The 15,492-nt window shown below is 39.5% G+C and overlaps 1 protein-coding gene across 1 annotated transcript in view; it reads left to right on the plus strand.

Annotated features, from left to right (window-relative positions):
* Positions 1-15,492, plus strand: part of ADARB2 (adenosine deaminase RNA specific B2 (inactive)) — a 305,220-nt gene that overhangs the window by 235,372 nt on the left and 54,356 nt on the right. The window contains exon 4 of the mRNA XM_032708225.1: positions 9,918-10,032. Within this exon, the coding sequence (XP_032564116.1) occupies positions 9,918-10,032 (115 nt within the window). The remainder of the gene's footprint in view (positions 1-9,917; positions 10,033-15,492) is intronic.

Consider the following 15,492-nt stretch of genomic DNA (forward strand, 5'->3'; position numbering starts at 1 on the left):
CTGTACAAAGGAGGCCAGAGGCGTAATGCCAGACACCTTAGAGATGCTTTGAGGTATCCTTCCTCAGGTACAATGTGCTGGTGAAAGGAATGTATTCATATGTGTATTAGCCTTTTTTTTTTCTAATCTCTAAAGTAAGAATTGCATATTCTATTTCTTATCTTTGACACTGACTTACCTGAGCAAAATATTGAAGCAGATTGTCTCTCAATTTAATTATTAATTATATAGGAATAAGTATGTTTACCTATCCGACACAAATTTTACAGGATTTGGTCAATTTGTAGCTAAACTGCATTGAGATGGAGGGGAAGGTGATGGGGCAGGGATATTTGGGTTTTAGAGCATGGACTAAAACTAATGCTGAATTTTTAGCTTCAGATGCAGATTCTTGGCAGATGTAAAAATATGAAAACTCTTTCCTAATTTCAGCAATGTTATTTTAATTGCTATTGTTTGACCAGTAAGGGACAGTAAACTGGGGAGGGACTGCTTTAACTCCAGCCACAGGCATACACCAGTCCCAAATGGCTCTGTGGGTGCCTGAGTGGCAATTGGGACTCAGGTGAAATCATGGTTCTACCTCTCCTAGCACAAAGCCACTGCAGATGGCAAGAACTGTCCCTGCTAATTACACGTTTGAGAAGAAGCCCAGAGAAGGACGAGGTAACGTGAAATGTAGTTTCTTTTACCACCTCTCTCAGCCAGAGGAAAGGTTACAGCCAGATTTTGAGAATCCTTACAGCAAATGACAGCAAGATCTTTTACAACAGGAAAGGAAAAAAATTCTAGTGTCTGTATAGTAATTGCCGCACAATGTATTATATGCCTTGCTCTGCAGTGATTCAGAAAGTTGAGTGGTGCCGTGCCTTGCTGGGATCAGCAGTTCAGAATAGATTAAACTTGTTTTGGACACTGCCTGCACCCTGCTTTGTCTAACAAAGCAGATGTGTGACGGGAAAGACCCTTAATGAGAACCATAAACACACAGGCATAGATTTTCAAAGTGATGCTCAAGCGATTTGATCAAGCACTGTTCTTTCCCTGCTTTGAGCATTTACCCAAGAGCTGCTAACTGGTTAGGTTTTGGGAAGAGAGTGGACCTCGAACAGATAAGAGAATTGTATGTGACAAGGGTTTTGACAACATCAGTTTCCAAAGGATATTCATTTTCAAGCACCTAAGAAAGATAAAGCAAGGAAACTGAAAACTGAAATTATATTTCTCAGATGATTTTATTTAAAAGAGTCATCTCATAATATGAATCTAAAATCTAGTCCTTCATAGAGACCATAAAACCCTTTTTACAGAGTTAGCCGTTCCTAGACACTGGTGGCTTTATAGAGCTTTTATCTAGTTAAAGAAAACCCATTAGTGCTAATTTAATATCTGTAGTGTACAACAGCTTGACACCTGAGGCTTGTCCTAAAGCAGGCACAAGGCTGTAAAGCGAACACTACTTCATTTTTTGAATTATTCAGCACTTGCAACCAACCTTATGTGTGCCTCTGCAGGAAGAAGGCTTTTGGATTAACAAGCAGTAAAAGAAAAGAAAAAAACCCAAGCAAACAACCCCTCCTTTCTGGTGTTTGTTAGCAGGTGCAGTACTGACTTCAGGAATGATTCTGCAAAATTGGTATGGACATTCTTCATTACCAGAGTGACAAATGCAGAGCTGTATGCAGGAGCAAAGCTGGAAAACTAGCATGGCCTCCTTCAGGGAACAACTGTTCATGGTGGTGGAAAAGCTTGTTTACTCTAAATTCATTGAAATGGTACTTATTGGTAGCATCTTTTTAGAGCAAGATGAGCGCAGACAGTAATGAATCAACCTCAAATAGAGGGGCTCATATGTTAGCATCCTAACATTAACACACTAACGTGAATTTAAAAATTCTAATTAAACCTACATACAAAATGTTTTCCTTCTAAATAGAAAACCATACTTTTTGGAAGAGCTGGGGCATTTGGATTTGACAGCTCTTCCTTTTTCAATAGTATGCTTATTTTATGTGTTCTATTTTCTTTTAGTCACTCCAGGGGTTTCTGAAACAAATAAAAAGATACATTATATTGTTTGATTGATTCCCTGTAGTCAAAGGATATATTGAGAAAACAGACCATTTTTTTTCACTTAGCTTGTAGAATAAACTTCTCTTTGATCTTTATACTTCCTACTGTTGCTACAAATTTCTTTTGAGATATTTAACACTGATTAATCTCATTTACAGGATTCCATAGCAGTACAGGTACAAATTCAGAAATGTTTCCATTACAGCCGAACTTACATCATAGCTATTGGTTTCTAAATTTGTCCTTTCCCCATCCTAAATGCCCCAATAAAACCTGGGGGGGGGGGGGGAGAGTGTCCCCCATTTCAAACCTGATAGTTGTAAATAAAAACTCAATATTGTAAGAAAAAAATTTTATGAACTTTGGCACAGTACCTCTTAGCCAGTCATGGCTCAAAATCTTACTAAAAATATTTAAAACAAAATTTTAAATATTTTTTCGTGGTCCCTAGTAAAAAAGTTTCAGATGCAGAGGAAGGCTTTCAGCTGGCATTTAGTCACTCAAGAAACATCACAAGTGAGAAGCCTGTTGCATCCTTTAAGCATTGCTGGAGCATATGCTTGGTATATGCACAATTCATCAAAATCTGATTAAATGTTTTTTAGCAGACCTCACATTCATTAAAACAGGGTCAATCTAAAAACTGAAGAAGTCGTTGGGAAATCTTATGCCAAGATTCACCAAAGATGAACCTTAACTAATCCTCCCATTCCACATGTCTCAGCTGAATTTCTCCATGCATGCTGTATCCTCCGAACTCCTACACAGGCAGTACTATCATTTTCATAAGCCATAAGTTTGCTGTGAAACCCAGAAGACAATTGAGTGAGAGAAGGAATTTTCTATTCTGACCCCCATTCTTGGGTCTTTTGGAGCATTTTATCATTCTATCAGCCACACGGGGACTATGTTCTAAGTATGTCTCACAGCAGCCAGCACACTGATGATATTTAGTAAATGATCACTAATGATAGAAGCAACTGCATGGAGGCAAATATGTTTTGTGGGGCCTGGGAAATTAGCAGAGCAATCAGCCTCCAGCCAGGGTGAGGGAGGAGAGAGAAGTAGGCAGCAAATAATCACTCTGAGCCCAGAAGCCAATTGCACAGTCTGGACAAGCTGGCCAAGTCAGCTGAGGTCAACTAAGCCACTGAGGAGCCTTCATTGATGCAGAGCAAATTTGGGACATTTGATGATGACAGAAAAAAAGAATTCATTGAGGTAGCTCAGCATCATATGTAGCTAAAGCATTTGTAATAGGACTATGAACAGATGGGGGAGAGTGATGAAAGTGGTTATTTTGACTGAATCAACAGGACCAGTTGATGTTCCTCATCTATCTTGATAAGAAAACTGTGAGGATATTTAGTGTCAGAAGCACATTATTGGAGTTTTCATTAGAAGCTCAGTGTAGAAATGTGCACCCAGCTGCTGCCCCATGCAGCCTGTGCAGCATGTGCCCCATAACCTCTGAGAAGCATGAATGAGAAGACCTCTCCGAATCAGGATGTACACAGGATATATGAGCACGGTCAGCTAAAATGAAACATATAGCCAGACAAAATAAAACCATGTCCATCTAAGATAAAACAAAGCCCATATATGCTGACCTTGAGTGATAAGCCAAAACCAGACATAATGATCAATACTGTAGGAGTTATGATCAGAGAGAAATAATTACTGCACATCTCAAGGAAAGCACCACGATGGATTACCTGACAGTGCCTTGTTTTTGAGTAATACTCTGCAAATGTCTGCACATTCTGAAGGATGGCTGAGTTATGATGGGCTGTGGACTGCAGCCTCCAGTCTGGCTGCAGAAGTCCTTGTGTGACTCTGCTTGGAGAATCTCATCAGTGACAATGCCATTTGCCTCACAGGTCCCTGAAAGGTGTGTTAAAATTGCCCCTTTTTACCTCTGGAGAAGTCAAACTCGTGGCAAAGCAGGGCAAGGATTGAGCCCAGCCTGCAGCCCACTGCCAGGGACCTGCTACCCTCCTTCCTTCCTTCCACAGATCATCCTGCCTCTCCATTCCTCTAGGTTCTTTTCTGCCCTCTCCACCATGCTAGGGAACTTCCTGGTGCTAAATTGATGCCAGAAGACTGATGGTGGAGGGCAATCCGTGACCCTCGGCTATTTCTCTTCTCAAGGCTGCATCTTGAAGATGATGTAGTACCTGGAAAGAGCCTGACTAATTCATTGACTTCAGGATACAATCACTCAGCAATGAATCTCCAACTAGATACAGCAAACTTATTTACAAGCCTGGGAAAAAATATGTTGTGTAGCAATTTGCTACACACCCTGACCAGAAGCAGCTCTTCTGGATTGATCTTCTCTGTGCATTGTTTTCCTCCCCTCCCAGTTAGAGAGTGAGAGTTCTCTGCAGGAAAAAAATACACACTCCTGGTGTCAATGAGTGCATGTTTCCCCCTCAGACAGGAAAAAGAACGAGGTGTGCATCTGCTTTTATCTGTGAAGAGAGTTGTGAACTTAATTCAACCTGATCCTCATTCATTGTGTTCAACATTAACCCCCCAAATGTCAGTGAGATTCTGGAAAATAAAGTACTAGAAAGACAGGAGAAACAGAGCCCTTGGTGATATCTGTATAGTTGAATATTTCTTCCCATCCATATGCAAATCTAACCTTTTTGATATTTCAACCCTATAAACCCTAAGACAGGATTTCAATAGGAAATGTTTACTAAAGGCTTTCTCCTTTATAATCTATTGATTTTAATATCCTTACTATTCCTGTTGAATGTCAGTTTTACCCTGAAGACTCTCGTTGCAAACTTGAACACATTTAATTATTTATACCATTTGAAATATTAGTGCCAAGAAATCACTAAAAAGTTTCTGGTTCTGTAATGGTATGATCTAAAGTTTGATTTTCCTTTGTGAATAACACAAGTAATTTGATATGGTAATCAAGAACAGATGAATACTTCAGACAGCACAGTGCAGTTTTAATAGTAATGACACCTATTTTTCATTTTTCCAGCCTCCCTGTATATGTTAAAATATAGTTCATTAAGTACTGCAGAATCTTTCAGTCTTTTTTCACAATGAACAGCATAGCATTACATTTTCTTTCTTCTGCCAGCTGCCTGAACAAGAAACTTGCTTCCACCAGTGGCAGTAAGCATTTAGGCAATGTGCAAGGTTTGAGTCCAACCAAGGGCAGATTTGCCCCTCAGTGAGGGTGCAGCAATCTTCTTTGCCTTACTCATATCACTCACTGTATTCACAAGACTGAGCAAAGTCTTGATCTCAAAGAAATTCTCTCTGAGACAAATATTGTTTGTACAGAAGAATCTATGTGAGGACCTGTGAAAGGTAAGATTTTGATAGCAGGCAAACCAAAGCATGGGATTTGAAAATAACTCAGCCCCCGGAAGGTCAGTTCTTCCCCAGAGTCGTGTTTTTTTACTCCCAATACCCCCTGAAAGCCAGTATGGCTGAGCTCACCCTGCCTGGCCAGGGCATGGGCATGCTTGAGCTCCCATCCTTGCCACTTGGGCCTTATCTGGAACATCTTAGAGTCAGAAATGCTTCCACTGGCTTCAGTGGCAATTTGTATCAGACCACAGTTTTCCAAGGGGATTAATGCTCTAAGCAGAAGTCCCTCCTAATCCAGCAGGCAGCAGCTTTTGAGTATCTAATCTGCCACGTATCTCGGCAAAAATTTTTAGAGTTCTAACTGTATCTTTTCATTTTTTTCACCCCTGTTCCCCTGCCCTGAGTTGTGATTTCTCTGCCCTTATGTAACCAGAGCAATTGTATGCACTGAACTACTCTTTCACAAGGAAAGTTCCTACTCTTCTTTTTCCCTCATCTTCAGAAATTTTCCCTTTGTCTTCCACCAACCTAATAGCTGCTCAGAAGCTGCCAAGATGTATTTGGCTCTTGTACTTGCTCCAGATGGAGACTTTTATTTTCACTCATATCTGGCAGTAAAAACTGTGGTTTCACCAAACACAACTTTTCTCTGAGATTGTTTTGATAGAACAAAAGAACCGTTCCTTTTGCGCATGGTTTGTAAGTTATTTCTGACAGCAGATAACATAGTCTAGCCTGTATCCTGAAAATTCAGTGAGGCTCACAATAGCTGTAAATAGTTGGATTTTTGTGGTTTATATCCCATCAGGAATGACCATCTGGATATGTGTCTTTTAGTGATCTGGGATTATTGTTTAAAAGTAAAGCTAGAAAATCCCTGGAATCAAATCTGTGGTTCTAAACTGAGCAGGGGTAAATGTACTGACTCTTATCTTCACCATATCTCTCCTGTGTGCAGTAGATATATTTGTAACCAGTCTATGTTTCACAGAAGCATGGAGAACCAGTCTAAAGGCTCTAAATAGGCAGAAATGCTGTCACCAATTTCATTGCACAGAACAAGGTCAAGCCAAATAGCTGCTCTGGTGTGCACTGGAGGGGAAGGCAGGGTGTTGTTTGTATAAGTATAGGCAAGGAACCTAACACCATACCCAGCTCTGCCACCAGGGTAGCCTTCAGGGCCAGAGCGTTCAAAGCCCCTAAATTAATACTGCACTACAAGGATCAATCTTCAGGGCATCAAATCTCTTCAGGGCTGAGCCATGGATCTCTTGTCTTCTTATTTTTCTCTGTCTGCAAAATAAACTGCTCCTTTCCCCCTTTTCCGCTTTACTTTGGAATATCTATTTGGAAATATAGGGCAATAAGATAGCCTGGAAATGACGTCTTAGATTAGGCGCTGTTTCTGGTGGCTTTTCCAACATCCTACATATATTCATGTATGTCACTCCGTTGCTTCTATTAGTTTCACTGGCTTCCTTTTAGGCAATGGATTCAAGACAAAAAAATGTTCGCCTGACTTATTTTAGCTAAGAGGCTTCATATTTAATGGATTTGCTGTTCTTTAATGTCCCAGGTCACTCCTAGAGATCAGCAAACACCGAATTTCTTATCATCCTTAAATGCTATCTGAAGTCATGTCATTATTTTGCCTTTAGTGAGTTTCTTTGCTCTCTGGCTTTGGAACCTACTGCCAAATGAAGTAAAGAAAGCCATGACTGTGGGGATTTCTAAATCCAAAGTTAAAAGTTATTTGTTCTGTTTAGCATTTTTAAAATGATTCTTTTAGGAATTGTATGTGCCTCTAAGCTAATTAACTCTTAATGAGCGCAAAATGCCCTGGGATGCAGATTTGGAGGGTACTCTAGAAATGCAGGCATGGATTGGACTGCAATACTGCAGGAGATGAAATTTATGATTTGATTCTTTTTTTAAATGATGGTGCAGATATTTTTATTGAGATACTCATTTTTTTCCCCTCATCTTTCTTTCTAGTCTAAATAAAGCTGATCAGATTTTCAGTCCACCATATGGGGCCCAGTTATATCAGTTCTGCAAACACACTTTAGTTTTCTGTTATGGATGAAGTCACTGTTCAGTAGGGAAAACAAGTTGAGAAACAAACTTTCATATTATGAAAGACAGGCAGTGTTCCAGTGCTGAGCACTTAACCAGAGCATCAGGAAATCAGAACACCTGGCTGTGCCCAGCTCCGTGCTATTCCCCTGGACCAGTCCCTCACCCTTTTAGTGCCTTCACTCATTCATCTGTAAAGGAACCATAATTGCATTTATATCACAAGGGTGCCTTGATGCTTGACAAATGAGAATTGACCCAAAATTCATCCTTCAGAAGCACTGTATTAACAATACCTTGCTCACATAGTGATTGTGGACAATTAGATTAGAAGAGGTATAAATGCAGTGAAAGTGAAATTCCATTTAGGAACTGTCAAGCTGTTCTTGATAATTTTGCTTGGTTTTCATCTAATACTAGTGTAGAATTTTGCATGAATCTCCCAGAAAGTGTTTATGTGCCTCTCTTCTTCTTTTGAAAAAAGCTGGCATATTTTATTCCATGTTAAATTAAACTGGTTTTTGGGCAAATGGTTTGTTCCCAGAACAATATTTTGGAAAGCTACATTTAGCAAAACTAAGACAAATTATTGTGTCAAAGAAATCCTAACATCTATGCATTTGAGCAAATTGCAATCACTTACAAGGATTGTACACAGAAAAAATATTCCAGGTTTTATGAAAAGGGGGTTGCCTAATTGTTGTTATGTTTTATTTAATTAGATTTTTTTACGTTTGCCATAATAACGTTTAAAATTAAACAGAATTTCCACAACAAACTGTAGAAACATATGGTGCACAGCCTGCAGATGCACTTAATGACAGTAACGTTGCTGATATTTGTGAATTACAACCTGCTTTCCTCTGAAAAATAGCTGTGTGTTCTCCCAATTTAAAATACTGTGTTTTCCCCAACATGCTTTCATTGCCATTAGCAGTCTGGAGAGTAAAAGAATGGATATGATCTTCTTAAATACATTTCCTTATTTCCACATTTCTGTGGATATTTCAGGGTTAGGGAAGTTGTGTATCAGATTCAACATCTCCTCTAGGTGTGCCATGAACCCACTTAAAGAAACCAGCTGAACTCAAGGAGGTCTGTTTTACCACAGCCTCCTCTCAGGTAGTATATCCCAACACCAGAAGAAAAACTAGAATTGTTGCTTGGTCAAACCACTTTTCCTAGGAAAGGCTCGATCACCTGTAGCTAACCAGACTTCAGGATGCCAGGAGATCTCTGTAAGTATTCCAGAGTAAGCTCCAGCTCCCAGGAACTGCTTCCAGAATGATTTTTAGTTACAGATTGGTTCCCCACAAGAAATCATATGGCTTAAAAAAAAATCCTTGGGATGCTATTTTTTTATGTTCAGGCTTGCAAAGCACTTTAAGAACAACTCATGCTCACGAAGAGCGTTCCACTGACTTACCTCTAATGTATGCCTGAGAGGCACAGTGCCAAACAAAGTGCAGAGATTAAGTAAATGAAAAGATATGAAACATTGCATCAGGGAACCATTCCAAGTCATGGTGTTCTCAGGAGCACCAGAGATGGTTTAGGTTCCTGCTCATCCATACACATTCCACAGAATTCACTTTTTAGACCTTTTCAACCTGCTTTGCTTTAGTAACCAGCTTCCCAAGACTCTCTCTGGTGATTGGACTCACTCATACCTGAGGGTTCAGACCACACAGTCTCTAGTGCCCAGTCCGTGGGAAAATCTGCCTTTCTAACAAAGAAGCTGTGCTCTGGAGGAGACACAACAAACCAGTCCCTCAGCACTACTGCATAACTGAAAACTGCAAGCAATGTCTTTGGTAGGACGTGCAGGCAGAGGTTCCCCTTCCCTTCTTCCCAGTCTCTCTCAAGGCAGAAGCTGGACAGACCACGGTACTCCTCTAACAAATTTCTGAGCTGATCACTTTACCTTAATAGTAGCTGTGAGTCATTAAAAAGTCACCTTGATTGCAGAAATAGGTGGTTTTTACCTATAAACCAAGCCTCAGCTCAGCTCTCAGGTGTCAGTGGGCTAATGGAAATTTTCAGTGGGCTCACAGAAATAAGTGGTTTGGTAGGACACACATCCACCTCTTTAGCTCACTATAATAAAGTGCTTTAAGTTCCTGTGATGTAATCCTAGACCAGTGTCTTAAGAGACTGAAAAAAAGGTCAGCCTTGAAGTCTTCTCCCTTTACCCCCAATCCTAGTCAACATGGGTCTCTTAGCTGTAGTGCAGTTAATTTGGCCATTTCTGAGGGTGCTGGAGGTAGTCAAAGGAGAGAGACTCACTTTAGCTTTGCTCAGGTAGGTGGTGTCTAATTCTAAAAGGGACCTCTCAGCTGCTGGCAGCAGGTGGATAATCTGCAGAAACACCCAGTTTCCTCAATCAAAGAAGTGAAAAAGTTCTTTCTGACTGTGTCTTTCAGGATTTTGCTGACTCCGTATACCAAATGGTTGCACAGAAGTTCCAGGAACTGACAGACAATTTCACTTCCATGCATGCACGCCACAAAACTCTTGCAGGCATTGTGATGACCAAAGGTAAGATATCCTCTCATTTATTTTCCTCTGGCATTTTTCATGACTAAGTAATACATTATTTACCTGGTTCACAATACTGAAGGATGACTACTCACACACAGAAAAATAAATAGTAATGCAGTGAAAAGAAGCATTAAATATTTACAGCTCAAGTAAGTTCACACAAAAAATATTGGCAACAGAGTTAAAGATTTATTCGTAAATATGTCCCTATGTTGCTTTGTTTACAGGACAAAATGCAGGCCTCTGATTTTGTGTTTTCTTTAGATGGAGGGGGGGTGTTATTTATCAATAAAAGTGGTATTATTTATTAATTGCTTTCTTAACTCTGGAAACACCAACTTCCTGTTGTACAAGGCTATCATAAATCTTGTTTTAGACTGACAACAGAAGCAAATCTCAGTCCTTTTCCTTTCCAATTAAAAAAAAAATCAAAGAGCATGTGTAATTTTAGTTCTACTCTGCTCTAGCCTTGGGAAATACTTATACTTATCAACAGGGCCAAAATTTGATACTCACTCCTGTTAAGACTTAACTGATTGACACATACTATGTGGAAATCTTTAGTGCTTTCATGAAGCAGTTGTAGATGGTCTTTCTTTCTTTTGTGAGCACACCTCAGCTGGGGCATCTCAGTATTTATGAGGATGTCAGCAGTGGAGATGCTTCCATGAACTGCATTCTCATTCTGACACGTGGAGCAGTGGATCGAGAGTAGAAATGAGGGGATAAGCTCAGAGGGGGAAAGCATGTATAATTCATCCAGGCTTGTCTTATTCCTTCCTTTCAACAATTGCATTAGGTACATTCAATAGAGAGAGTTGTGAATATTGCAAGACAGTAGGATGGAGATAGGATTTTCTGATGGATCTTTTCCAACCACAGAGCCTAAATGCAGCTAAGATTTCTGTGCTGAGCAACTTCTTCCCCTTTCTGATATGAAAAGAATAAGTAATCCTCTCCTGACATTAGAAGTCAAGAAGTTGACCTTAAAATCTTTTAGACCTCTGGTTGAAACTAAACTGCTCCTCAGCTAAATTTGTTATAATTTTCTTATTCTGCTTTGGATCTGAAATGATGGATAAGTCTTCCATATTTTAAGTCCTGCACAGACAAAGTGTTTTATAAACATGAAACATGGTTTATAAATCCCCTAGATCACAGCAGTCATATCCAGTATGAAGGAAAATAAGAGTGTGATTGACTTTGGGATGTGAAAGATGCACACTAGACCCAGCATACCACCTGCCTTGTCAGTCAGATTTCTTGACTGTGGCACTCATCAGATTTAAACAAAGTGCTGTGGTTTATTTAGAGGAGCTCTTTCCAAGCAGAACTACAAGGAAGAATGTTTTAATATGCTTTTCATAAGAAACTGAGCTACAGGAGCCAAGAACTATTGCTTTAACCACATCCAGGGGGGGAGAGGGGCCATACCCAGCTCAGGGTTCAGTTCAGTTTTCTTATACTCAGCGTAGAATTGTAAGAAATGCCTGTAGGAATTTCATCCCATTCTACCTTGCTGAGAAACTACTCCTGTATTCTTTAACCCAGGTCTAGACCAGCTTTATAAAGCACACTGGCCCTGCAGCCTTATTGCTACGTGTCCAAAGCAGCGGATTAAAACTCCACACCATATGAGAAGAGTGGCTACTGAAAGGAGAAATAATTTTCAAAATCATGGCTTCTGAGTGCATGCAATGCTAGGGGAAGGAAAGGGCACTTCCAGACCTTTGTTAGCCTGGTTGGGTAGTTGGAGCTGTCTGTATTGAAAGTGTCCTCATGCTGTCTGTTTTTTTGATGAGTCCCATGCCCTTAGTAGGATTTTACAAATTTGTGTTTCATATTTCATCTTAGTCAGCATTAAGACAGAATATAATTTTACTTATGTTCACAAACCATTTCCCTCAAGGCTCCTTTTTCAATTATGAATTCCCTTTCATGGATTTGTTCAATCTGTCAGCCATCCAATTTGTCAATATCTCACTGGTTTTGTGGAGCCTAGAAAAGAAACTTGCAGATATGAAGTGATTCACAGAAGATGCAAAGCTAGAAACAGCCTTGTCTTAGTACATTCTCCAGGAAGATTTGAATTCTTTCCAGCACAAGAATCTCAGCCAACTGTGGCAAGATGAATCATTTGCTATTTGTGTCATTATTTTCTGTACTAAAGTTGTAGATTCGTGGTCTGTTCTTCACCATCGTTCCCAGAAGTAGCAAGGACTTCAATACACTCTTTTGAAAGATTGCACAGACAGGTTTTCCACATCAAACACTCAAATGAGTACCAATTCCCTGTAGTTTTAATACAAAATTTGTCAGAAGGTCTCTTAGATCTCTGCAAACAATTTACTAATGACATCAACAAAACCAAATCTTGTAAAGTCTTGTTGCATTTATTATGATACACACCCATAAGAGAAAAAAACTGATTTGTTTTACCTTCTTTTCAATTTAATGTCACCTGGACTACAAGTAGATTTATCTGTGCTTGTACAGTTTTCTGGCAAAGCTGGTAAAAAGCACAATGTGATTCTGTGATAACTGCTGTTAAGATAATGCAAAGTCTGTACAGAGGAAACAGAATTGTGCTAGATTGGTTTTCTTTTTCTGAACTTTGACATTTTTTTCTCTCATTTCAATTTCCCAGGGAAACCAAAGAGAGTTACATTTGGGCAGTGTAATTGACTTATGCTGTAGCACCCAGGGCAAATTCCAATGTATAAGAAAGAAAAAAAATGTCGAAAATTATGTTATTGACTGACTGTGAAAGTTCTGCAGCAATAAATTGCTAGTGAGAAAAACAGGCAGTCCAACGCATTTAGAAATGCTTTACTCTGAATTGTGATGACAATTAAAATCTCTGTGTGTTTTTTGAAAGTAAGTTTTCAAAATATTTTATTAGTAGACATCAAGATAGTCTTGAAAAAATCAGCCTAGGCAGCAGCAAATTATCAGACTAGATACCAGCTGATGTAATATAATAATTGAATATAATAATAATTTTAAAATTCACATAACAGATCTAAATAAATGTTTCGGAAGATGGAAGAGCTGAAATAAAGTAGTAGTTCTTCAGTTACAATGATTTTGAAATCTGCCAGTACTCTAACATATTCCAACTTTGTTGAAACACACTCAGAGAAGATTTTTCTATAAAAAATTGTTTGATTCACTCTAGGAAAAAGTGTTTAACAAGTAAGACAGTGCTTTCAAATCTTCCGCATACAGGAAGTTGTAATCCACAGAATATCTCCAAGTAGAACAATAAATATACTTACAATAGTATTAATATGAGGACCTAAGTTTTACTGCACACGAACTATCCAGATAATTCCCCTGACTTGTCTGAAGACACGATTGATTCACATATGGTAAATTAAGAACATGAGTTCATCTGTGGAAAAGACAGTCTGGAAAACACCAAGTCAAATACAAACTATCACCTCAGAACAAGTACATATATCCAGGCATGGGATGCAAGGAGTCAACTTCCTTTGTCATGTTTTGCATTTGTGGCTTTGGATAAATCCAGAGTTTGTAAGCTAGAGGTGGGCAAGAGGCTGAAAGGGGACATAATCAGGACAGGTGTCTTCAGCTGATGGAGAGAGTATTTCTTACCATAGGACACTGTGCCCAGCAATAAAAGTTCAGAGAAAGAAGTAGAAGGGGGAGACAGTTGGGTTTATGGCATTTGTCTTGCCAAGTAACCATGAACTATCATTATCTCAATCCATTAGTCTCGCCTTCCTTCTATTTCCTCCCAGTCCCATGGGAGAGTGGAGTGAGCAAGAGGCTGGGTGGGTGTTTGGCTCTTGGCTAGGAACAACCAATATTTCATTTCAATAGCAGCTCTTTCTTGATGTTGTTGTTATGGAAAGGTGACCCATCAAATCCCTGTCTTTCTGTCTCTCAGCTGCAATTTGGACATCTTATTTTAACCCACTGATCTGCTGTACCTTCCCACTGAAAAGTCAAGAAAGGTAATATTTTCTAACACAGGGCACCAAATGCAAGACTGCAGCACCCTCATATACCTCCAGTCCTGATGCCCAGAGTCACAGATTAGGAGGCTGAGGAGCCTCTGGTGAGAAAGTAGCACTTGTTGGGCTCAGCAAAGGGGAGCTGCCTTCACCACTGCACAGGGCACTGAGGAGAGAGCATGGATAGTGCTGCCCATCCCCTGGAGCCGAGAGATAGGAAGTCACAGGGCAGGGCAGAGCAGGGTGGGAGGTGCGAGCCACACACTAATCTAGAGGCTCGTGGCATTCACACTATTTACACCATGGATAGAATTTGGCCTTTGCCAGCTCTGAACAGATATGGGCACACATTTGTGCTCTACCTGAAATCACAAGCCACAGTAAAGAATTCCTGCCACTCAGTGCGGAGATGATCTATTATTGCTGAGGTCCTCTTTGCAAAAAAAACCCCTCCCATAATCATTAAGGACAAAATGAAACTGCTATTCAAACACTATTTTCCCATTTGTGTTTGACAAATCTTAGCAGTTTAAATACTGATAGGAAATTTTTGTCATGCTTTCTGTTAAAAATGAAGCATTAAGAAAGTTCAGTCCTTTTCACGGCAGTGTGGCATTCACAGAAAAAGGTTATGAGGTGATTTCTCACTTCAATTTTCTCCCTTCTATTTTTTTTTTTAAGGCTGACAATCATTTTGATGTTAAAAGCAAATTAGGAGGTCTTCTCAGTTATCTTGTATGAAATAAAGATGAACTGGACAAAAGAGCCCTAAATAGCAATTTCATGCTGTGATAAAAGGTGGTAAATTATCATCTGTATCTCATGGAATGGATCTTAATCATTGCTAAGTGGAATAACAGAAAATACTAAAGCTGACAATACGTCTCCATGGATCTTAACAGTTACATTAAGACTCATAAAGCCTGACATCTAAGTACAATCAGGAATACTGATGTCCAATTGATTTCTGATCCTTAGTATAAATACGAAAGTTGCAAAGTAGTAAAATATAGTAGAAATTCAGGCCTTCAGAGTATCAATCTGCTTCATCCCATGCTGCACCTGAGTGGCCAAAACAGTTAGAGAAACTGTGAATGATTTAAAGATTAGTGTCCAGAGCCCATTCCTTCAAGGAGAGAGACGCAGAAGTAATTTAGGCTCTCAGGTCCCATTTGCACAGTTAGATTGATGCTAAAAGCCTGGTCCCAGAGAGATTCCATGTTTCAACGAGAATTGAAACTTCTGAAATCAAAATTGGGTGTCCAAACTGCTGACATCCTTTCGGAAATCTCATAAGGTCTCTTCACCTTCTGCTATCTGATGCTCCTAAGGACATGGCACAAAGTCCCTGGACATTCTTGGAAACATTGTCAACTTCTTACATGTGCCAAGATTGACACATCATCACCACATGACAGCTTTTCTCAAAATATTTTAAAACAGGTGTAAATAGATATGTAATTAGCAATCATGTATT

The sequence above is a fragment of the Chiroxiphia lanceolata genome, chromosome 1 (assembly GCF_009829145.1).
Source record: "Chiroxiphia lanceolata isolate bChiLan1 chromosome 1, bChiLan1.pri, whole genome shotgun sequence".
Classification (NCBI taxonomy): domain Eukaryota; kingdom Metazoa; phylum Chordata; class Aves; order Passeriformes; family Pipridae; genus Chiroxiphia; species Chiroxiphia lanceolata.